Source organism: Strix uralensis, chromosome 28, assembly GCF_047716275.1.
Source record: "Strix uralensis isolate ZFMK-TIS-50842 chromosome 28, bStrUra1, whole genome shotgun sequence".
Lineage (NCBI taxonomy): Eukaryota > Metazoa > Chordata > Aves > Strigiformes > Strigidae > Strix > Strix uralensis.
In genome coordinates this window covers 3,871,172-3,897,023 of record NC_133999.1, presented here as the reverse complement: position 1 = coordinate 3,897,023, position 25,852 = coordinate 3,871,172, and the positions used below count along the sequence as shown (strand labels likewise).

The following is a 25,852-nucleotide window of genomic DNA, read 5'->3' as shown; positions in this document are numbered from 1 at the left end:
TAAGACGCAAACGCACATGGCCAGACCCTGAATGCTTCACTCTGACGTAAGTCTCACTGACTTCAGTGGGAGTTTTGATTTAATAAATATTGTAGACTTGTTCAACAACTCCTGCTAGTTTGCTGAAGATGGAGGTCTGACTTAAGCATCTCTTCAGTAAGATGACAACCACCATAAAGTCCTTAGGACAGGCTTTACACTCCATAAGGGACAGCATGAAAAGCCAATTCTAGTGTTAACAGTACCCCAGAGGGATACCAAGAAACATCCGCTCCTACTGAAGTCAACAGGAATCATGGATCTGCTGCCACCCTCAGAATCTGGCCTTCATCATCAGCCAGCTTAAAGGGAGTTGTATGTTTTTAAAAACACAACGTTACTCCTGCGTTGGAGAAAAGGAGGGGAGGGAACCAGATGACATCGTTTCCTGCTCTGTTTCCTATGACTTTCAAGGAGGAGAATTTTGGACCAAATGCTTCCACTCTGGGCAGACGGCACAGCTGAGCTCAGCTGCACAGAGGCTGCCCAGTGACACTGGGAACAGGCTTTACTGATCCTCAATTTGAGGCAGCCACGTGTCCTCAGGCAGCCTTCCTTGCTACGCTGAGGAAGAACACATGTCTGCACAGATGTAACAAACCAACCAAGCCAGGGAACCACACAGTTCACACTTTAAAGCTCCTGCTCCACTCAGGATGAGCTTTGAAGTAGCCAGACAAGACTTGGCTAGTTTGATGGCCAGATCCTTTAAGGTAAGGAACAGCCTTTCTTTGAAGTCAACAAAAGTTTAGGGGTGCTCCACAGATGAGCCCCAAGTGTCATGTCAGCATCTGTTCCCACTCTCCTGATGCAAGCCAAAAAATATGTTTAAAAAAATGCAGGGTGGGTGGGTGGAAAGCTCAGTGCAAGTGTTTGCTCACAACTTTCAGGAAGCAAAAAAATTCCAGCTCCTAGGGCCAAACACAAATTCTGTGAAGATTCACATACTGCCCAAGTTGAGCATTTTTTCCCCCTTTCTGCATGAAGCAACCAAATGATTTATATTCCTGCTGAAATGTCTCTGGATGCTGCTTGTCTGAACCAAGGGGAGGAAATAGAGAGGGAGCATGAGGGGCACGTGTGGATGATCTCACACACCCAGCTTCCAGCTCCCACATCTGGCAGTCAGCAAAGTCCCAAGATCTTGGAGGAACAAAAAGAACTGCTTGTACAGAAAGGATAGCCTTCACAAACCCAGAATGCCACGGCGAGATGTCTACCTTAGAGATACTGAAAGACTGGAAACGAAGAATGCAATGGGAACCAGCCTGAAAAGCAAAGTTTTAAGGTTCTTTCTTGCTCTTGAGATTTATTTTAAAGACTTAGAGAGAGTGAGAGGGATTGGGGTGCTTGACCCTAGAGAAATCAATGGAGAAGTATGGACGTTAACTATATTAACGTGCTGGGCTAAGATCTGAGAGTTAACTCCCCTCTCTGGTACATACTTTCTGTGCCTTTAGCAAACCACTTAGTCCCTTGGTGTAAAAAATCCACCACTTGTAAAATGTTCATCAAATATTATGGTAACGGATGCTATGCAAGTGCCTAAGAGACAATGTCAGGATTTGGGCGTATATTAAAAATTTGTGTTGATTTAGAAGAAGGACAAAATAAGGACCAAGAGAGAAGTCCAAGAGATGGGATTTAGAAAAGTCAGTGGCAGAATCTTGCCTACATAAACACAAATTCTGAAGTCTTTACTCATACAAAACTTGACTGAAAGCAATGAGAAACTACAAGAACTTCAGGGTCTAGCTCCGTGAAGACCAACATCATCAATCAGAGCATGTAATTCTTCAGGGACTCCACCTTAAAGTCTTCATGTGCAGCACCTGAATCAAGGAATTGGTGATTTGGGTAGATCATGCTCTACCTGTGCTTCAGGTTCAATGTTTTCTACATCTCCTAATGTAGGATTCCAGTCTGGGCTATCAAAGGCATGAACTGAAGATATGCTAAGTACCAACAGCTCTCTCTGTCTTGAGGGCTTATCGTGAGCTCTGCGGTTCAAACACATCTCACCTCACTTTAGATACCTGATGTGTGAGCAGAGCCTTTACGAACTATCTCCAATAATTAATAGAAAGAGATGAGCTTTTCCAGAGGGTGAATCAAATCTTAGGCTGGATGAATTACTCCCTGGAGATGTCCCCTTCTCCAGTACAGAAGCTGAGGAGGCTCCTCAATTCCTCATAAGTACCCATAGCAGTCAGTCTCTAGAAGGGACTAGTTACTAGTTAGTCCCCAGAAGTGTCTTATCCTCTTCCCTTACCCCACGCAGCATATAATTTTTACAGCCAGGATGAAATTGTGCTTCCGGCCACATTCATCCCAATATGAAGTACTTGATGGCAATGCAGAAATGTTATAAATTGAGGGAGTAAATGCAAAGGCAGTAAAGTCCTCACCTCTTCAGGTCTGCTCAACACATGCCCTTCAGGGCCTGTAATTCCCAGTTCCAGGATCCTCTGCTGCTCCTAAGGCAGAGAGAAAAAAGAGCAGGAAAAAGATTTAAAGCAACACACATTTCTTCTTCTGGCAAGCACAGCTGTTTGAAGGAGGTACAAGTAAGATCCTAGGCATCTGTGCTAGCTAACAATCACATGGGGCTTTACATCAGGGCCTTACAACCAGAGTTCTGTCCAACTTCCCTTGCTGAGAATAACCAGAGCTCACAAAACCCTTGCTGATTTGTTCACAGGAGGTCAGGGAAACCTTTTATTTTTATTTGCTTCACACTGAGTTCATAGCCCCTCGACTTTCACTACTCATTTGTGTCCATAAAATAATCTCTAAGATGTGGCAAAACAGTATCTCATGAAAAAATCATCTGACAACTGGGCTCAAAGGCGCAGGTGGGCTTTTCCCCAGTCAGACAATGCAGAAATCCTCTGCAACACCAAGTTTTGCATGCTTGAGACAATGTATAAAATGTGCTGGAGAGCAGATTAAATCCAAATACATTATTAACATTTCTTCTTTGTTGCTGTTTAAAGGATGAACAGATCCCAAACATCAGCATCCCAAGTACAGTATGAAGCTATTACCCTTCCCACTCCTCCTGATCTTCGTTACCACAGAATATTTTATTGTAGACTGAGCCGGTCACACCCAGACACAGTCTTTCACTTATGAAGATAAAGGCAGAGATGGCTGATATCCACCACCAACTGAAAGCTGCCACCAAAACCTGCTTTATCAGTGGCACTGGAGGGGATTAAGATTTGATGTACAGCTCTGCTTGCATCCTGGATACAGCTATGTCATGCTTTTAAAAGTCCGGGTGATTTTGTTTGCAAAGAAGGAGTTAGAGTTTAAATCCCTCCCAGCATTTTGAAGTTAATAATCCACAGAATAAACATGACATACCTCAGCAATGATGTCACCATTCTCAGCATGCACTTGAGCTGTCGCGCCAATATCCCGGATTACACTCAGGACCTCATATATCTGGAAGACAGAAAACACACATTACAATATACCCTGAGTGTACACTCAGGTACACACCTGTTATAAAGGACACACTCCAGACTCCTTCAGCATACAGAATTTTGCAGAACGGAAGACAGAAAAGCACTAAGAAATATAAGATGTGGTTTGCTGGATAGATGTGATCCATTTTCCTGCCTCTAACTGAATTTCCCAATCTGTACAGTTGGATGCTACTGATATGGCAAAGCAGCACTATTCGATAGCCAGGCTGGGTATATTTACCACGCTGGAGGAAGAAACAGCAACTGCACAGCCCTACATCTGGAGTGATTTTAAAGAGCTCACAGAGTTGTACCTGTTTCATGCCTTCATCTACTGGTGCCTGGCATGAAAAAAACCGGTTTATTTTCACAGAGAACCCATCCCCACCCCTCTCACTGCCTAGGACAGGAACAGTGCGATTTCCCCCTCCAGCAACCAGTCCGAGAGGGCTCAGGTTGAGTAACCCACAGCTGACACTGGCTCCATCAATGGTCACTCATTAAAATGCTTACCAGAGTCATTAGAGATAACTGTCATACACCACTGCCTCCCACACTGTTCCAAATGACTCCCAGGCATTCCTCTCCTCCCACCACGTTTAGAAATATAAACTGCCCGTCTCAACAATTAAATGTACCCAAACGTATCCACCAGAATAGCAAACAGGATTTTTAAGGTCCCAGCAATTTGAACGCTAAAGCCAGAAACCCACTTCTGGGCCAGGATCAGTTTCAGCTTATAAACACACAGCGCAGTTACGCCAGAGATCTCGCTGTCCTGCCCCGCGCCTAGGCATGAAGCAGCAATTTATAAAATTGCCACTGCTTCCACACCAAAGGAGCTGGAATAAAACCTTAGATCTCTCAAAATGAGGGTTTTGCCATTGCTTTGCCCAGCCAAGCCTTTCAGGGTTTGTTGTTGGTTGTTGGGTTTTTTTTATTAAAAAAATAATCTTCAGACCAGAGCTCTGGGTACTGTTGCAAATCTTAGGTACTGTTACTCATACAGAGATTGAAACCAGAAGAGAATGTCAGATCCCGGCATATTGAATTTAAACCCTTATATGTGACTACTGCACAGCTCGCAGTGACAGAAGCACGTGAACATTAAGCCTTCCTACCTGAGAATCAGTTAGCTGAAAGCGATCTTTGAAAGCCATGTAAACCAAGAAGGAGTTCACACCTGGTAGAAAGAGAGCAAAGGAATTACCTCTGACATACAAATTGCAGGCACAGACAAAGCTATGAAACACACCGTTTCTCATAGAGAGAAGACGTCCCCCTCACTCAGCCCCCCCCCAGCCAGCAGTAATGATGGGTAGACAAATAAATTACTTTAATCTACTGTGAGATGTGTACACACACGTGCGTGCACACAGACACACGCACTCTCAACAGATCACTGTACAACACCAGGATCTCCCAAGTAAAAAAATATAAGCAAAATGCATCACAGACAAAAGCAGAGACTGGGCCTGGCTCCCTGATCCCCCACTCCCTCCTGCGAGAGCGATGGGAAATCTGTCTGTCAGCGTGCCCTCCTGCACCGTGTTCGTACTGACCAGGACACCGGAGTGCTCCTAAGTCGGCTTTACCTCTCTCACCTTCTGAACCAGCAAAAGCTCTTACCCAGCATGTGTGGGAAAGCACTCATTAGGATCTAAAAGGCTGTTTTTTTATAAACTACAAACAGCATGGAAAATTACTCTAGCCTAAGGCTGAAACGTCAAGGAAATTAAAGAGGGGAAAAACCTATGAGGTCATTTTATTCAGCTCTTCTCCACTTTTAGCAACCAGTGCTGGATTGTTCCTTCTGGGCCTAATTCTTCCCTTGTTTACAACAGTTTAATGGCTGAAGCTATCACCTACTGCACTAATGAAACCCAAAGGTGCTCCTCTCCATGGCAGCAGGAAGAGATTCACCTCTGCAAAATCACTGCTCACCCACCTAACACACTGCAGCAACACCAGCGTGTACCATCTCCCTGAGCCCTCTGCAACAGGGACTGCCCAAACCTTCACAAGAGGCCAGAATGGGCCAAGGTAATGTCAGGGCCCAGAACAGCTTTACTGGGATATGAGAGTCAAATAGTTCACAAGAGCCAGTCCTAAAAAATAGGGGAGCCGGTTCTGAAAAATAAGAAGGGGAAAGGCTTCCCCAAACTTTCAATAACTGCACTTACCATGATCTTTAACCAGAGCTTCCATCTCCTCCTGGACACCTTTATGCCACTCGGTGATATCCACATGCAGAGAGTAGTCGCAGCAGGACTTGCTGTCTGCCCATTCCCGCCACTGGTCGAAGGCAGTCAGCAAACTGGTCCCTGGCTCAGGAACCACATGATCAACTGGGAAAGACAACCAAAGCATTGGTAAATGGCTGGTGCAGTAACCTTCCCGGATGCCCAAGACATAAAACATGCCTTGCAGATGTTGCCGCAAAACCAAGACATCCCCTTCCCCTTAAAATACGAAGACCTGGTTTCTAAAGCCCCACACCTGAGAAAGCCACCAGGAAGCTGATTACGGAGCAGAAGCTGAAGGAAATAGTTTAAATATTACAGCCTGTTTACGGCAATTGCTTGTGAATGGAGTAAACGAAACTCCTAGGGCAGCAAACACAAACCACTGCAGAGAGCTCTATAAACACCGCTCCCCTCTTCGGTGACAAATAAACAATGACACGGGCAAGATCCCCTGCGAGCATCAGTCAGCAGCTTTCAGTACTCAGCACCTCAGGTTCAAGCAGTGTCTCTGTCTGTGCCTCTGGACATGCTAGAAAAGGTGTCCAGAGAGCAGAAAGATGTATTACTGCTGGCACGTACGCAGTGACAACCAAGGACTCCCCACCTGCATCTGAGCTGCTTTATGCGCCTCATCCCAACCGGGAGCACCTTCCAGAGACAGCGTACAAGGGAGGACTGGAAGAAGCAGGACCAACAGTCTGTCATGGCTGGAGAGACACCTCCTGACAAGAAGACAGTGCTGCTTGCCTCTGGCATCTGCTCAGGCTGATCCTCGTTCTAGCCTAACACATTAGGTCCAGCAGTAACTGGGTTCATCAGCAGCTACAGAATACTCCACCAGTGCTACAGATGCAAAACAGCCTCAAAGGGTAACAAAAGAGATTTGGATCTGAAGGTTTAGTGTTCCTCCCAGTAATTTGAATAGCATTCAAATTTTTATTTGAGTGCACGGGATCTCTAAGATCTTCACTAGACGCAGTGAAATAAAAGAAGTAAGCCAGCGTCTCAGAAACTGAACTGCTGCTGAGAGAGTAGGAAAAGCCTGTGGGACTTCAGGGGTCACAAACTGGTCAGGCACTGTTGGGGAGGAGGAGAGAGCCCTGGCTTGATTTTACATCAAATCACACAAAAAATACAAAGTTGCTTCAATTATCAGCAGAAAAAATCAAGCAGTTTTATTTTTAACTTTACTGTGAATATCTGGGCTGCCATCAGCTCAGCAGTTAGCTCTAAATCACATCTGGGATAAGAGACAAAGTCCTTGGGCCCTACTCACTCTCAGTGAAATACAAAGCTTTGCTTCGCCCCCACGCAGACACATCAGCCTAGATTTACTGGTCTTGCACTGCCTTAAGAATTGGATTTACCCCGGGAGCTCTCGACCCGCTGCAAAAGCGGTACAGCTCACCTGAACGACCCACGAGCCTCAGCCACCCAGTCGGTAACGACGTCTCCAATGTTTGAGACGTGCAAACACTGTAGAAAGTCAAGATTACCCAAAACAACCATCCTTCCCGCAAAGCTCTGCCCAAGGTCACTACATGACAGAGAGTAAAACAGCAGTTAAAACATTTGTGCTTCTCCAAAAGGCTTGTGTCTGCCCCTCCAAGTATCACGCTAGCCTGCAAAGGGAAGGATGTGATGTGCAGGTCTTTGCTGATACATGGGCAGTACAGCTGCAGCTTTGATCAGCAGTGGTTTAGGGGTTCAGGAGTGGCTGGTGGCCTTCGTCTGCTCAGACAGCAGTGTCCTGCCCATCAGAGAAATCCATGCTATGAGCAAAAGCTCTGAAGTTTGCCTGGTGACTGGCATCAGATCAAGGATGTGCTTTTCACCCCCCTCAGGAAAAGCAACCCAAATTTAACCAGACAATAAACTGTCCTGTTTTTAAAAAAATCATCCAGTTTCTGTTCCATGATCTCCTCCTCCCCAGTGGTCTGAAACCTTCCAGACTGAATTGTTTCTTGGCCAGTATGTAGCCCCTTGTCACTCTGCCAAAGTTAATCTTTAGCTTAAGTAGTATGAACAACAAGGGGAAAAGTAACATTCTCTCTGCGTTACCAGTGGGATACAGGGAAAACCCAGGTTTTCACAAATGGCAACTGCCTTAACACAAGAGCTGTCCTCTTCAGCCCACTAATTAAAAAGCCCATTTAACCTCTAACACCTCACAGTGATAAATCCATCTCTACTTAAGAGGAAAGGTGCTCTAAGAGCTCTATCAACCCCGAGATGATACATGGCTTAGGGGCATTAGGAAATTCTGCCTGGAGGCACCAAAGGGTTAACACAGTGGAGTCTTCACAGCCCAGCTTGGAGCCGCTAGGAGTTACTCTGGTGTCTAGGATCAGAGCTTTATCACCATCTTATTTCATGCGCTGCCCAAGTATGACTAACGGGAGTTTGTGGAGGGAGTGGGAGAAGGGGTAAGGGAGCTCTACCAGATCTTTGACAAAGTCAAACCACAGCTGGTTACAATAAGGATAAGGGATGGAGGTAGTGGTGTATATGTGCATGAAAGTCAGCTCTGGGGATTAGGAATATCTTATATGGAAGCTGCACTGCCGACACATCTTATAGCAGCTCCCTGGAGCTCACCAATAGCCAAATCACCCATCATCCCCATCAAAATAGAGCACAGTTTGTTTCCATAGCAGCTTTCTGCCAGGCAAATATTACTGATCAACCATTGCATTACATTCCCATGGAAAAGAAGTCGGCGAGGAGGCCTGAATGTGCAAGGTAAGCCAACAGCCTTCAAAAGCCTGTGATTTAACTTGTCCAAAGAGCCTCAGGGAAGGAGCAATGTGACAGAGCACAGCATGGGACAGTCACAGTGTCAGGGACATCCCCAGACAGGGGTCCAAGTGCCAGAGGGCAGCTGGAGCTGCTCAGCGGCTACGCCTGATACACGGCACCCTGGAGCAGGAGGGAGCTGTGCTGCCACAAGTGAGGCAGCACAAATGGTAGATGCTGCACATAAGCCATGAGGAAGGTGGATGTAACCCTGCATGCTAATCTAGAGGTAATTCAGACACAAATGCGAATGTCTCTACAATTTTACCATCCCTTGTTACAATGGAAGGTGCCAACTACGTTGCCGGCTCATGGCCTACATCCCTCCTACATCCCTGCATGCTGGGGTTGGGGTTTTTGGGAGCCCAAGTAAGAATGAGCCTAGATCCTTTAAAGGAGAAGAGTTAAGGTTGATTCTCTGCCTGCTGTTAAAAGAACTGAGCATTGCAACTACTTCTGCCTGTTGGTATGGACAGGAATCACCCACATGCAGCTCAGAGGAAGTTCTCCTTCTAGCCCTCAGGCACAGCTCAAGAGCTCAAGAGTAATAAACAAAAAGCTTTTTCTTTAAGGTCCCTGTGCTTCAGAGCAGTACAAAGCAGCTGATGAAAGCTCCATCCGCTGCATTCCCACAGCCCTAGGTTCCCAAGATGACCCCTGGGTACGATCCACCACAGGACCATGGACACAAGGTCTTCTGACCCACCGGAGCAGGCAGCAAACCCTGCCGTGGAGATTACCCTGGAGGTTTCCCATGTGAAAAGCAGTGTGCTGTCCTGACCTCACTGATCCACTTCTCTCTAGGGAACCCGACAGCTTACTGCCCCATCTTTCATTCCTTCATCTCAGAAACCAGGAATGTTCAATTCCTGAAGCCGCCGGAGCGGCCTCACGTCTGCAGGATGCACTCAAGGCAAACTGTTGCAACGCAGACTGTTGTCACCCCTTTATTCTCTAGACCACTACAGCCTTGATCTCTTCATGCTTCCAAGCCCAGATGTTTTCTTCCTGTTGTTGATTATTGCTGTGCAAATGATGTCAGCTGCTGAGGCCTGAAAAGGAAGTTGCCAGCTCAATTTAAGCTCAAAGCTTGCTCCAAAAGCAGAAACACAATGAAGTAAAAAAGAGAAAAGGAAAAGATCATGTAAGTATCACTTCATCAGTACTGAAACCTTCAAAGGAGTTAAAGAGCTTGCGGTCCTTGTAGTGGCTCCCTGAATCAGAGTGAATTTCAGGCCTAACCCTAATGTTTCTCTTTACGTAACATACACCCTCAGCAAGTTACATGGCAAAGCCAAGGTTAGGATTACAGTGGTTTCTCAGCTATGAATAGAAAACATTCCGTAGATTTATCTTTTAACCTTCTGAAATGCAGAATCCAAAACGCAACAGCCTGTGGCTTCGAAGCAAGCAAGCCTGTTTACATCAGCAAAGGATCTGCTTTGTAGAAAAAAAAAAAAATAATAAAAAGGATTTTGTATTTTACAAATCATCTCATTTTTCCCTGGCTAAAATACTGATGAGATTCCAAAATTACTGGATAGTCTGTTTATCTTTTTCCCAGACAAACTGAGCGTTCACCTCCCTCTGGAAGGCAGTGGGATCTGAGGACCTGCGTACCCAATGTGCCATGACTGTTCCAGCCACAATCACCAAGACCCTTAACTACCTCTCTGACGTGCCTGGTTTTGCTCTCCCGTCATTACATAGGGTTTCACATTGTTTACAAGGTGCATCTGCTCTTACTTCCAAGTATTTCAGCTCCCACCCACCCACCCACCCATCATCCGCGGCTGGTTTTCTGCCTGTCTCGCTCACAATCCTTCACTCCTCCTTGACAGATTAATCAGCTCAAGATTAAAGGCAGACAATAAGCTGAAGTGAGACAACAACACCAACCACTGTTAGCTTATCTGTGTGGCTTTAACAACACCAGAGCTGGCATTCAGGCACACCGAAACGTTACGTGTCCAGTGAGCCAAAATGGTTGAATGCTGTAGGGGAGAGGTAACAACCACCGGGGCATCAGGCACTTGGTGTTCAATGAAAGGGGAAGGCAAAAACTTAGAGGAATTGATTTAAAGGGAATTTTCCAAATGTGGGGAAAATAAAGTAGTATTGTTTTAACGTAAGCATGAAAACTCTAAGTAGGGTAGGAGAAGTGACAGCATCAGTTTCTAAAGCACTAGCATTTACTAATCACATCACCGGTCAGTGCAAGTATTAAGGGTCAGCCTTAAACATATCTTTGCTCTTCATTCAGCTGCTATATCTTCTCCCTTACTTTAAAACCATGCCGACCCGCCAGCTGCACAGCACACGTAAAATGGTGCCAATCTCAGCTTTAAACAGTGACTTTATAAAATGTTGCATCACATCTTGGTTCCCTTTTACAAACTCAGCTGAGACTGTGGCTTTCCGGTCCTCAGGAGCTTCTCTGAAGCAGAGGGGCATCTGCGGGTCTCTCCCTGAACAAGCTCCCAGTTTGAGAACGGAGGTAGCTATTCTGCATGGGCACGAGGGATCACACACAGAAGACTGGGGAATTTAACCAACAGCCTGCAGGATGCTTTGAGACTGAAGCCATAAAAAATCCCATATAATCTCTCTCTCGCACTTTGAAGCTCTCAAAAAACCACAGTTTAAGAGCCATGCCTTTATATTTTTGACTCCTCACTAAGCTCAAGGGAAATCACTGCTGCAGTGGCACAGCTAAATTCAGCTATCAGCCTTGCCTTGGAAACAGAAGTTTACTTTTTGGATGGATGTCCTCATGGGTGGGGATTAATGGGGTTTATAGCTTCCTGGTATTGTGGCATGTTCAATTTTTTTCTTTTTTGCATCCTGCCTCATTTGAGCAGGCCTTGGCATGCTAACAACCCCTTCCTGGAGTTTCTATTAATAGCCCTTGGTTCTAGGTTTCCCCCCATAAAGGTTTTCTTTCCAGCTGGCTTAATTACGTGTCATCTAAAGCATGCGTGAAATTTCTTCCGGTCTTCAGCTAATGAACACCGCTACCAGGAAAGAGAAAAACTATTTGATATGGACAATATAAATGCGAATTAGGGTCAGATGTTACAAAAATTGTGTATGTAATAAAACCATGTATGCAGGGTTCCAGTTGCTATTATAAACTGCAGTTTTACACATTATTTCCTGCTCCTACTAGCATTAAATGTGCCTATTGTTTAAGAGGAGTTTATAAGGTGAAAATCCTTAACTTTTAAGCTTAACTGTTAGCAGGCAGATTTCCCCTACCCAAAACTTTAAATAGCAGCTTAATCACTATAAACACATCTGCCTTTTTAATACTACTTAATCTTCACAGCAACTGCATGTGATGAAATCTGGTGGATTTATTGAGTTGTACATTCTGTCACAAGCCATTTTATTGAGAGGTTGTAATTAAATTCAGCCCTGGTAATTGCACAGCTCCCTACTTAGAAGTCTGGAGATGTTGCTAGTCTCTGGCTGCACTAGTATTCTCCTGGCACTGGTGTGAACTGGGAGTAATGCTATGAAAGCAAGTGGAATAAAATCAGTATGAGTGAACTGAAAGTTAGGCCCTTGACTGACCCAAGAACCTTCACAGAAGATTATCCCATAATCACAGACCTTATTTCATCCAGAGACTTCAAACTCTCAGCTGGTGAAATACCACAAACCCTTCTACTATTGGTTATATATCATTACGACCCTTTTACATGTCAAGAATTGAGCTACCAAAAGCTGCCTTGTCCAGTAACAAAGTTATTACAAAGTCAAGCCTCCCAGCAACAAGACTTCTGCTTGAAATATTGAAACACAACTGCCAGCTCACCGGCTCTGCATCAATTTAGGCTAGAAAGAGACCTCAGCATTTAGTCTGAGCTCAAAAATCCCAAAATCAAGTAACCTAAAAGAGCTTCACATCTATGTTCCGATTTCATACCCGGCTCTTCCTCTAAACCACACTCCAGGTGATGTTTTTGATCTAGGACAAGAAAGGATAGCTACAAGATTGCTTTTAAGGTTGCCTTTTCATGTACCTAACATACATAAGCTCATACACTTGAAGGTAATGAAAAATCAAAGTAAGAACTTTCTTGACATCCTGGATCCAGCAATCAGATTTCAGCTTTGCATATTTCTGGGGATTTATTCCCACATTATTTTATTATTGGAGGGGTTTTTTTCCCCAAGAAAAGATACTCGAAATAAAGAGATTATTCTGAAGAGTAACAGCACTCTGCACAGAACAGCACTTGCTGCGCTAATACAACTACACAAGGACTGTTCGCTTGTACGCGCCTGCCAAACGAACAGAAGAAAAGGCAGCCTAAATGACATTGCATGTTGTTTTCTGTCACTTTAGATCCAGTTTATTAGACTCCATGCAGGGAATCAGAAGCTGGACCAGACTCAGAAGAATTAGACATATCCATGCTACACTGATTACATTTTCAGACTGCAATGTTCTGTTATTCCCTCACTGATGTCATACAGATATTTCACTTGTCTTTTTAGCTGATTAGATCCAAAATATGATTAATAATTTAATGCCAGCTGGACACAAATGTAAAGAATGGGGGTCTGTATGTCCAAACAGTAATTAATAACCCTCTTCAACAGCTGGAATGACTATCTATTTAGATCAGATCAAAAAAGGCTCCATTTCTCTACAGTACAGGTTTATTGCACATCCAAGCTATGCTTGCATCTCAGGAGGTCACCATGATAGAGGATGTGGGGAGCCAAGTTCAAAAGAGATATTTAAGTGATTCCAAGATTTATTCTTTCTTTTAGGCATACTCCACACTTCGAGCCCATGAAAAAAAAGTGCACAGGACTTCAAAGACCTCCATACAAATTGGCTTGTAAACCTTGGGGGAATGGGACTGAGAAAACCTCTGCTTGTAGCCATGGTTTTCAAGTCAAGGCAAAACACAGCTATAACAACACATCCAAGGGGCAAAAGTTTGATCAGAAACAAGAGGACGAAAGATCAAGCGCTGTAAGCCAGTTCTGTCCCTCTCAGGTCAGTGGAGATATACCCTGCCCGCCAGGCTTTTTCCACTAGCCAGGAAGCTGGAACAATTCTGGATTTGCATCACTGTCCACAAGACCAGATTTTGGCTTCTCAGCTTCCTTTCACTGCCCATGGTTGTCTCAGGGGGGCGTTGGAGATGAAGAGGAACAACTGCAGAATGGGAATTTTTACAATGGAAATTTGTGATGGTTCTGAGAGAGCTTTATGTTTTCAGGACCAGAAAGATTAATTTTTTCCCCAACAAAATCAACTAAATGCAAAGAGTTCTGACTCCACAGAACCACTGTAACAGTTTGTGAGGGAAATAAAAAAACATCTGCTTGGTGAACATGTCCTCTCCCTCTGTGTATTTGCCATATAAACATCTCCCCTCGCTGGACAAGGGCCAGACACTTCCTCTTCTCGTGGCTGTGATGAAGTGACATCGCGCTTTGAGGAAGAGGTTTTCATCAATCACCATCATACCACTTCCACTTCTGGTAAGACACTAAGAGTCCCCATTCTGTTCTTAGTTAAGACTGACTTTGATGACTGCCAAACAGAACTACAGACAAGGAAGCACGGACTGAACCAGATCCAAATGTCCGTGTGTCCATAGAGAAAACTGTGGTGGGATCTGATGTGGGGGTGAGCAGAACCTATTTTCTAACAAACCAATTGTAGGACAGAGACCAAGCAGCACACTCACACTGCACATGTCAATTCTGACTACACCGAGCCATCTGCTAGTTTTCTATTAACTCCATAAGGCTACTGTTGCCTGCCAAAATACCTATTGTAATAATAACCTGTAGGAAGCCCTAACTAGATCTTCCTTAGTTTTAATAGGAATCCTGTGACGCAGTCCCCAGCTGCCAAATTTCCTTCCTCCACGTCTCAAATAGCCCTGTCCAGCCTCTGACACAGGCTGGGATCTTCCCAGGCTCACAAAACCTTGTTTGGGGGCACAAAGCACCGTGTTTGAGGTATGAAAGGATCCACACCTGGGTATCACCTGAGCTGGCCAACCCAAAGATGGACACTAAGCCTGTGACTCTTCCAGTCCAGGAGCCCTACACCAAACTGGTTAGGAAAACTCATACATACAAGACGCTGCCTTTTATTTTTGCCATGCACTAAGCTTTCACAGGCAACTCTTACATTCTAGACCTCAACTTAATTTCCTGTCTCAAACGCAAAAGCCAGACTGCTCAATAGCCTGAATTGCCCCTGGATCCACGCTGCGGGACAGCTCGCTCCGAGGCATTTCCACACAGCTGCCATTTTCCCCTTTTATAGTGTTTGCACAGCAAAAGGACCAACTGCTTCACAAAGCAGCAGAAGCCAACTCTGGTCTTGGTACCATGGCCTAATTTTACCTCATGCAAGAACATCCTGCACACTTACATTTTTCTCCAGTTACTGTTGAGCTACAAAGACTTTACAAAACTTTTTCAGTTCACAGCAGACAAAGAGTCTCTGCACATCAGTCTGAAAAGTACTTTGTACCACGGCAGTAGCTGAACTCTTTGGACACTGATACAAATCCTGAGAAATCTTATCTGAAATAAAGAAAAGTCTGTTGGGAAGTATCATTAACTGACACGCATTTCTGAAATGAGATTTCTGAAGCAATATTGGGTTACACTATCTCTTGCTGTGCTATGCTTCGGGAACTTTCCCCCTTCCCCTCTGCACAAAAGCGGTGCTGTGTGATAATACAGGATAGTTCTCAAGGAACTCCCTTACCACCTCACGTTGCCTGTAGGTTGTGCCAGGGAATTTCATTCATATGTAAACCACCACAGAGTCCCCCAGATTCCAAAAGTATAGGAACTGCACATGTGTAACTGCTTTCAGGAACAAAGCAATCTGGTGAAAATACACCCTAGAAGCAGTCAGGAAGGGGAACTTCCAACAGCACGGCCCTTTTTTATGGGCTTTGAAAATTCACTGAGAGATCTCCCCATTGACATTTGCACGTTGAAGTCTCATGGTTCCTCCTATTAGTTAAAACAGGCTTTCAGGATCCAGGAAGCCAAAAGCACTTTACGCACACAGGGCTCACTCCATCTCCCCCTCACACAGGGTTTTTCCTTTTATTCACAACCAGAGCTGGGGGTCATGAGCTGCAGGGACTGGGTGGCTGCATCTGCGCAGATCCCAGCCGGGAGGGACAGGGATGATCTCCTTGCTAGGTGGCATCCAGTATTTCATATGTTGGGCTCTCAGGCAGCTCCACATAAAAATAATCACTTTGTACTTACAATATGAGCGTCTAGGTGAACTTAACTAATCTGAATTAAAGCTTACAACTCCACAGCAACAAAGCCACCTCCCATTATGGACAGCTAGCAACTAGCACGGAGAAATTAAATGACATACCCATTGTCACAGAGATAGTCCTAACGCTAACTGTAATCTATCAAGGGAAGAAAGGAGTTTTTCCAGAAGTCATAACTCTTAACTGCCCGTCGCTGCATTCCTTTTAAAAGCACATGGCTTCCATGGGAGTTTGGGTTGTGCAAAGATGCAGGCACAGCCCCAAGTTGGTAACAATTGGCAATTTACAAGCATAATTAAAGTATGCTAGACAGGAGGAGCTAATTTGTATTCCTTAAACATTTCTCCCTCTCACCAGAAAGATTAAAAAAAAAAAAAATCCAGTTGTTAAGAAACAGATGGGACCTATGAACTGAAGGAAAGATGGAAAAAGACTCCACTGGCCCAAGACGCCAAATTCCACTCTACAGACAGCACTCACCCAAATCCACCCCGAGTGAGAAATACTGCTTTTCATTTTAGCCATCACTTATTTCAGGCATCACTTGCTTCCTTCCCCTGACACGCAAATTGGAAAGTGAAAAGTTCCTGTCTGACAAGGATGGTTTCTGCTGAGTCAAGCTCATGGGAAGGTAAAAGAAGCCAAGGGATTGAACACTGGTAGGAAGGCAAAAATCTGTGCCCAGAAAAACAAGCCAAGAAAAGAGCTGGAGGCACCATTTCCTTTTAAGACCTTGTCTCAACTTGAAGGTGATTAAGACAGGTTATCTAGCAAGATTTACCACATGTGCCCTGAAACCTATCACAGACAGCTAATGGTGTTACATTAATGGAGGTGAATAACTGTATTTGATTTTTTTTAAGATTGCTTTGCCATCTACAGCAGACAAGCTTTATCTGGAGGACCCAACTTTTATACCTGCACCCCTCAAAGTATCCCATACATTTTCCATTGATGTAAGGGGCTATGTAAGACACAACACATCGGTGATACCCGTTAGCTCTTCACTTCTCCTGCGTGTCACCCATAAGGCATGGGACTTGGGGATGAAAGTGCTGGACACGGGAAAGCAAGAAAAGCATTTAAAAGCAGCTTCAAACAAAGGAACATGAATTCTTCCCCATGCAGTGGGAAAGCAGCACTACTGATCCCAACCATTACATGGAGTAAGAGGTATTAAGTGCTATTGTATAAACAGACAACATTGGTTATTTCTGAGTGAGTGCCAAATCCCTCTTTCTGGATGCATGGAAAAATCTAGGTCAGTCACCTCTGCAGGAAGACAGCTGCACTGCCAGTGGTGTTGCCATTTCAACATTCATTTGTTCATAACTACACCAGAGCCTCCAGGCTCCAGCACGTGTCGGGCAGCCTCCATCCACTCCTTCCTCCACGGTGACGGGGGGTGGAGAGGGTCCAGAGCAGAGCGGGGCAAAACAGAAACGGAGCCAGGGCCCCGCTCACCTGCTCTTCAAAAAAAAATCAGTGTTGCCAAAGAGGCAGAAGGCTGGGAGAGGGGCAAGGGCCAGGATCCAGACCAGCTCTGGGGAAGGCAGAAGATGGGAAAATAAGGAGAAATGTGCTGACTGACTTACAAACAAGCTGTGCTGGACTGCAGTGGTTTCACAGGACTCCAGCCCAAAACCAGACACTGCTGATTTCACCTTTCAGCATGAAGGAGGAGAGATGGCCCAGCTGGTAGGCAGAGTCATTAGCCTGAATATCTGACAGCCAGGGTTAAAGACACTATCACACCACAGACCTCCTGCATCACCTCAGGCAAAGCTACAAGCTCCTAAAGTCATCTGTTCCTCACAGGAGCCTATTCTCTCAGCAGCAAAGAGATGACAAATAATAGTTGCAGCCCAAAGGGGAAAAAAAAAAATAATAAAATGCCCACAATAACACACAATGTTTGCTGAGGTCTGAACAGCTGTTTCCTTCTGTGCTAACTGGCAAGAGACATCAAGGGCTTGGCAGATTCATTTCGTTTACTTCCAGCAAGACCCCTTTGGAAAGCCCATCAGAACAACAGAGGTGATCCCATCCAGCAGAACGTCGGCATCGCAGGGATGCAGGAAGCAGAGCCGGGCCCAGCAAGGCAGGCTCTTGGCCGAACAGGAGCTGCAGGCAGAGATGCCTAATGGACTTAGAGGGGTTTAAAAGCTTGAGAAGGGTAGCTCGCAATGGGGGACTGCCCATCTCTGTTTATGGACCGACTTTCTCATTAATGATTTTAAGCCCGCTCTGAAGGAAAGCAACAAACACGTCAGCAGCAAGCTGGGAGTCAGTGAAGTGAACAAGATTTAGCGTGAATCAGTGCAGAGGCTGAAGAGTGCGGGGGTATAAAAAGCACCGAGGGGAGCTGGGGAGAGGAGTGAAAGGGCCAGAGGGACTCTGCACTCCTGTGTGGTAATGTCATTATCTTATTAACAGAGTTCAAGGAAGCTTTTACCCATATAAATCACCAATAACCTTTTATACAAGCAAGTGGACATTTTCATTAAATTTCTAGAGAATTCCACATTTCTTTGCTGCAGAAGAACCACTGCCAGCTGCTAGAAAGTGAAACAAGCCATAAACCCCAACGCAGCCCGTCTGCAGTACTATCCCCAGCCACACAGTTCCTCTTTTATCTCTGCTGCTGGATGAAAAAAAGAAATAAAATTCAGGCTGGTGTCTGCAGAACAATGCAGTGCTGTGTACGCACAGCCACAGAGACTTGGTGAGACACTGCAGCTCTGTGGTCACTGCTCTTGGACTCAAAACGCTTGGTTTTGTACTTCCAGCTCAACCACAAGTTACTGCATGACCACTGCTGTCACCTCCTTCCGTGTCTCTGTTTCCGTCCCCCTCCTTTGCCCACCATTTAGACTCTTGCTCTCTACCAGAACAGGACTAACCCTGATAATATAAAATAGCAGCTCCCCGTAGTGCAGAGCGTGATCTAGTCTTCACTGGTGGGTCTAAACACCATCCCATACCAAGCTGCCCTTGACCTTTTCTAAACCCTGCTCTAAGCCCACACTATTGCAGTTTTAGACTCTGATCTCCGTTGGGGCAGCTCCATTCTCTCAAGTCATGCTCAGTTTACAAATCAAGAGGGAGGAAGCATGCTAGACTCGAAACATTTCCTTCCAGCAAGGTGGTGATCTTCAGGATGACCTAGAACACCTGGTGTCCCCTCACTACAGATCTGACTGTAGCTGAGCAGCTAACACACTCCTGAAAACCTCTGCCACCCTGCACACGAGCTTTCTCTTTAATAGAAGCATAAAGCAGTAGGAAGCAGACTGAAGCCCATGTGAAGTTCCCCTTCATTTTCTGAACCTCCCAAGATACAAGGGCTCATATCCCTAGCGTACATTCTCCATGTTATTAGGATAACTGCTAGTCAAGTTCAAAAGGCAGCTGGCTTCCAAGTCACCAAGCCAGAAAGAGCTATAATTTCTCTCACTGTAATTTCTCTCTATGATTATAACAGTGGTTGACTGAGTCAACACAGGCAATGTCAGCAAGCAATTTTACTCAAGGACAGCAGATCCCCAGGAAGAAACACAGCCTTCGGGGGGCAGGGGGCTGACATGTGTGTGGGAGCTGGCCTGGATAGATGCAGTTCTCACTAGGACATTAAACATGCTAGAGGATCAGAGAGCCAGTAAATATACACAGCTTAGCTTCATCCTTTCTGAAGGGTCAGGAGCAGAGGAAGGCAATCCTGCCTCTGCTGAAATCAGGGGGAGTTTTACCATTGATTTTGATGGGATTTCATCCATCACAGTTAATAAGCGACCAAATCATCAAAAGACTTGGAGAGGCCACCCGGTTCTTAGCAGTGGTATCTTCCTTTTCTAACAGCTCCAGGGACTGTTTTATATCCTGGGGCATCAACCTATCTCAAGTTGGGACAACAGGGGCTCAGAAATGCCATCTTTAGATCAACAGAACTGTGGCTCCATAGGCTCCATGGATGAGAAAGAGTCTCTTGTAAAGGGCAACTTCAGTTGGAGTCCTCTTCCAAAATTCCAGAAGGACTGTTCTCTTTCCATGGAATACAGGGGGGAGCTTAGGGAAGCTACCCTGAATGAGCTGGAGCCTATCCAAGGCTCTTCTCTCCTCCAAAGTCTTCTGCGGATCACCCTGGAATCCTCCCTTCAACTTAATGCCCAAACACTGCATTCTGACATTTTAGAAGGGCAATAATCCAAGTTTTTTCCAGAGTAACGTTATCCTAAAACATGCGCAGTGCTGTTCGCCCTCGGCTGACGTACCCATACTAATATTGTTTTAAGGTAGGGACAGAGAAAGCATCATGCAAATTGCTGTTTCAGAAAAACAAACAATCATATCACAATACGTCACTTCACCTCTCAGCAGCTCTGCACAGCAAAACCAACTCTATTTTTTCATGCGTTAGCAAAGTCAGCTGGAGTCTTCCCTTTGGCACTGAAGAGGGTAGAGACAGAAGGATCATAGCTGGAATTCCTGTTCAAATGGCCTCCGTGGAATGAGTAGCTAGAAAAAACAATCAGCCCTAACTCCTGAGTGGAGCAACCTAGAAGAGCGCTCAGGAAAGTGAGGACTGGAGGGCAGAAAAAGGCTAATTCAGATCATCACCACCAGCCGCTCTCCCTCATCCCAGCTGAGCAGGGGGTGGGTTGGGAAGCACTGGGTTGGAGCCAGATCTGCTTCCCACCAGGATAAATCTCCACCAGTCCCACACAGAAAATGGGGCTGCTCCACCAGACACCAGCTGAGTCGGATTCTCCTCTCCCTGATGCTGTAGTAATGAATTTACTTTAAAGGGGAACGGAAGTAAATGAGAACAGGGCTTGGAAACAATAGGTTACATTCTTGAACTCCTGTGTGCTTCCCTTGGATGTGTTTGCCATGAGTATTAAAGGAACAACACTGAATTTGATCTGAGCTGAAAATGAAGTTCACTGAAACCAAACCAGACACACAGGGTGAATTCCTGGCACTGCTGAGGTCAGCGATAAAACTCTCTGTTACCCCACCGAAGCCAGGATTTCACCCACGGTTTTTATAAAACCAACAGTCAGTAGAAACCTATCCAAGATTCTTGTTTTAATTTCACTGAAAAATGTACATAAAACAAATATTTCCCTGCAAGGATTGTAAAGTAAACAGCCATAAAGTGCCCTCCTGCGTGCAAATGTGAAACAAACTGAAGCATGAAGCCAACTAACCCTGCCCAAACGAGGGCTACGTATAAAACACGGATGGAGCAAAGGTATTTGTAAATAAATAATGCGAAGTTTGCTTAAAGCACAAATGAAGAAACATGGGTGTTTTTTTCCAACGAAGCTCACATTTGTGTGCCCAGCTTTTCCATAAAAGCCTGAAGAACGGAGGCACACAGCTAGAGATATTTCCATGAGAGAAGCATATTCTCTTTTGAAAAGTCACAGGCACGGTATTTAAAATATACCATGACATAAACATTAGTGTGTCATTTTCAGGCTGCACTTTGTGATATTATGAATCTCGCTCACTAAATGTTGTCCTATTTATTATAAAAGAAAAAATGCTGCAATCAACTGCAACTCCCACCTGCTTTGGGAAAAACCAAAGGCCACCCACCAAGAGCATGCTCACGAGGGCAGTTCTGCATGCTTCATTGTGGAAAAACATTTTTGAAAATGGTATAATTTTGCTCAGAAGAGAACAGCTGAGCTGACACAGAGCAGAGACTCTGAAGCTTTGAAGTCTGGTTGGATTATTTACCCTGCTTTCCACTGTTCAGCTCCAGTTGCTGATACCCACCCATCAGAAATGTCTCTCCATCATCCTAAGCAGTTCCATTACTGTCCTTGCTGCTACGCTTTAGGAAAGTGTTTTTTGTTCAGAGATGATTGTGGATTTTGGTATCCTAATCCAGGAAGGCAGTAAGGTCAAGCTTAGCCATCAGCCTTCTCTACATGGTTTTCCCACGGTCATAATCTACATCGTGCTCATTTTTCAGAGCTGTAAAATGAGAGGTTATAAACTGGGGGCCTCTCCTCCAACTTCCCTCACTCAAATAAGTGTTACAAATACCATTAGTGAGATATTCAGCTACTACAGCCATAAAGGCAACACACATGTACACATAAACCGAAAGGTCCAAGCGTTTCTGAAGCATGAGGCTCTGCACAGGTAAAGTTGGCCAACCAAAGCAAAGGGTTACTACAGAAAATTTTGCCTAAGCAATTCCTGCTTGAAATGTTTTAAGAAGTGCCACTGGGGGAAATAATGCTGTTGAAAGGTCAGATGCAGATGACAGAAAATGTTATTTTGATCTAATTCAACTTAACAAGGAAGAAAAAAATGATAATTCAAGTGTGAACCAGGTGTACTAGTAACAAAGGAACAACCAATGAAACAAAGTCAATGAACTGAAGCTGAAAAGAAAATACGATTTCAGTGTTATTAATTTGACAGCAAAGATTTGAAGAAAAACTGGATATTAGTATGCACAATGAGACCATCCACAGCTGCACTCCCACTTTACGTTCTGTCTGTGAGGTCATCTTCATACACAAACTTCATACTCTAAAGTGATAACATTATGAAAAATAATGTCCTGGGTTATTTTAAGGTTATTTATTTGAAGCATTAGACCCAGTTCATAGGCCAGACACAACCTCTTTGCAGGGTCCAGACCCAGAAAACGATTGTTTCTGAAACTCAGACTCTAGCTCTGTTTGGACCACCGGCTCCTACTCCCAACCTCCATGTCAATCCATCCAAGTCCGCCCACCAGGCCAGGGATCAAAGATTGCTCGTAACCATCCTCTAAGAGATGAGGATGTTCTAGTCCGTAAGGAGCTAGATTTGAACCGAGGAGAGTTAGCCTGACTCCTGGCTGTGCCTAAGATCTCTTTATATTGTGGATCAAACAATAGACACTAGTATATGTTCTGAACCACGCTCTTATTTCTCTGCACCTTAACTCCCCTCCTGTGAAATGGCAGCACCTCAGAGTACACGAAAGAATGCAAGATGCTCAGATATTCTATCACTTTACACCTTTATGCTTGACTCCCACATGCAGCAACAGACTCCAGGGCGCCGTGCTACAGCTTACACGTGATCAGCTGCACTGCAACAGAGGTTTTTATTTTTCTTCTCTAGCTCAAACAAGGTTAACGACAATGACTCACGCACGGAGTTTTAAGGTGCCTGATCCTGGTGTTAAGTCAGTCTGCCTTTTTATTTTGAGATATTTTCATTTCCCAATTTCTCTCTTCCTCCAAAAGAGGATATGAGCACAAAAGGAACAATGCTAACAAAAATCCTGGTGCTAAAGCTGCGTGTATGAGCGAGCATGTGCAAATCCCTAAGAAAGTGGCCCAATTTTCAAAGACACATAGTACACTGGCATCAAGCTTCTGGGTGTGAACTGTATGATGGACATCTATCCATCCCCAGACAACCCTGTATGAAGTACCTGCCCTTCTTCTCTCTGTATGTGCAGCAACCGCTGTTCCAGAAAGGCTGAACTCCACAGATGAAAGAGTAAAATCCTCTTGGAGTCATAGACATGACAGAGAATGGGAACTGAGGCACAGGGGATGTGGAGAATCTGCTGCTCATACTGGAGCCAGAGGTCAAAGTGACACTGGTTTCAGTAGGAGCAGACCCAAGAATCTGGTAAAGTCACACAAGCAGCAAGGCAACCCCTGCCAACAGAGAGGACAAGAGTGAAATGATTGACAGCTGCAAGATGGGCAAATCCTAGGGTCTTGCTTTTCCATCCCTTCTCCTACACAAGCTTTTCTCAGCAACCTGGACAGACATCAGAAATCCCCCACTGCTGGTACCTGGTCCAAAATATCACGTGACTTACACAACCCACAGTTTCTGTACTTATCCGAGGAAGAGAAAAGCAAAGCTTTCTTGGAAGAGACAAAACAGCCAGCTTACTGATCATGGTGGTGCCTCCAGCCAGTGCAGCCTTGGTCCCTTGGAAGAAGTCATCAGCAGATGTCATCCCCTGTTCTGGCATCTGGAAGCGGGTGTGAACGTCAATCCCTCCAGGAATCACCATCCTGCCATGGGCTTCAATAGTTTTCACTCCTCCTGGCACAATCAGATTCTCTCCTATTTGCCTGGGTAAAGAGGTTTCAAACAGCACATCAGACACAAACAAGGCCAACAGCCTGTAAACATACACCCTCGTGCTACTTAACCTGGCTAGCGTTTTCTTTTTCCGTATAAAGACACGTACAGGATCAGCATACACAGCTGATAACGTTTTATTCTTCCCCTTGAAGCAGTTGCATAATTGAGAGCAAAGTGTGCAATTACTTCAGGACCTCGGGGCAATATTAGACTTAACAGGAAGGAAAAGAAGGAGCCACTGGCAGGCAGCTGGAGAAGGGACCGTGCAGATAATCAGATGATCGCTGCACCAAACACAGCAAGAGGCTTGTAAGCAGCTTTACTGGGACTGGACGGGGGTTGCCAAGTGGCAGGTCAACACTTGATTCTTACCATCTAACAGCAATTTAGATGTTAATATTGTTTTGGGAGCACCGGGAAAATTTTTGCCTCTATATTGTCGACTTTCCTTTCATGCATAAATATTATGTAGTCCCTGCACAAACATAAACCCGTGCAGACACTGGTTACCAAATTCCTGATGAGACCCTCAAAGGTCTCTCCAGTCTAGCTCTTAACAGACGTATTTTTACAAAAGTGCCATGGCGGATGACACATTGCAATTAATAAGCTCTCTTTGGCTGCCTCCTTTAACTTTTAACCTTGATTAACAAAGCACATGTGCTGACCACTTAGCCAGAACAGGAAAATTCCCTGTTTGTAACCTCTGGCTCGTCCATTTTTTCCTAAGAGTAATTTTCCGAAGAAATTTGTAATATGTTTAACGTGCCAGAAACGTATGTTTTGGGACTGAAAACACAGAAGCATGCTGGAAAGAGGTCTGAACGTCAATCCTTAAACTACAGGAACATTTTTAACTTTAAGGGGGTTTGGACTGATCCTTGCATCATAGAATCATAGAAGACAGCACTACAAGAGACCTCAAGGGGTCACCTAAGTCCACCCTCCTACCCTAAACCAGAATTAACTGTATTAGGATGGTGACCTCTGGATTCAAAATATTTTAAGTCATAACTCAGTAAAATGTTACAACACAGATAACTTCAAACATATGTGCCATCTCAGCATGGGGCTATTCACATGGCTAAAATTAAACACATGTAAGTACCTCCTCTGACCCACACTTTAATAACAGTGGGGTTTTGGGCCATTTGTTTATTTAATTTAACAACTTGTTTTTAAAGTTCCTCCATCAAACACCAGGATATATGTGAAATATTCATTTTTCATTGCAATTTAATATAGCTCACTGAGACGAAGTTATTCCTTGCTAACCTGCAGTACATTTATGGACATTTCCAGTCACAACACGGTATCAGGCTTCACTTACTTTATCAACCCATCTTCCATGTAAATGTCTGCATAAAAAGACTGGTCGTCATTAACTATTTTACCACCTTTGATCAAAAGACGATCACTCTGCAACAAAGAAGCATACAACAATACATAATTATTTGGTGAGAAAGCTGACAGTCTGCAGTGTCACTTCAGAGATAAAAGTGTAGAGACAGAAACAACCTCTGCATTATTCAAAAGTGCATGTCAAAACACAAGTCAACTGCTGCACTTTCAACTGGAAAGAGAATATATTTTATTTCATCTGAAAGTCCTTTCATCACACTAATGAGCAAAAAAAATCCAAACAGAAGAGGAGCTGGGTTCCATTGGGCTTGTCTACTTGGCAGCTTTGCTCATACCTGCAGCCTGCCACCATCACCTACAGCAAGAGCATTAAATAATACTTTGAGCGATGCGTAATAGCCACATCTCTATTTTTTCTGCCTTGGTCGTATGCAAAATTTCCTATATGCACCCACACACTGGAGTCACTACTTGGCTAACTGTGAGTCAACTGCTGTCAGGGAAATGGACCAAAAGT

General features: G+C 44.6%; 1 protein-coding gene across 2 annotated transcripts in view; it reads right to left on the bottom strand.

Moving 5' to 3' along the window:
* The window catches only part of DPYSL2 (dihydropyrimidinase like 2), a 55,710-nt gene that overhangs the window by 14,721 nt on the left and 15,137 nt on the right, over nt 1–25,852 (bottom strand). For both annotated transcript variants that reach the window (XM_074852057.1, XM_074852058.1), the window contains exons 2-7: nt 25,304–25,392; nt 23,776–23,960; nt 5,696–5,860; nt 4,634–4,695; nt 3,409–3,489; nt 2,448–2,516 (exon numbers count right to left, since the gene is read on the bottom strand). In XM_074852057.1, the coding sequence (XP_074708158.1) occupies nt 2,448–2,516; nt 3,409–3,489; nt 4,634–4,695; nt 5,696–5,860; nt 23,776–23,960; nt 25,304–25,392 (651 nt within the window). The remainder of the gene's footprint in view (nt 1–2,447; nt 2,517–3,408; nt 3,490–4,633; nt 4,696–5,695; nt 5,861–23,775; nt 23,961–25,303; nt 25,393–25,852) is intronic.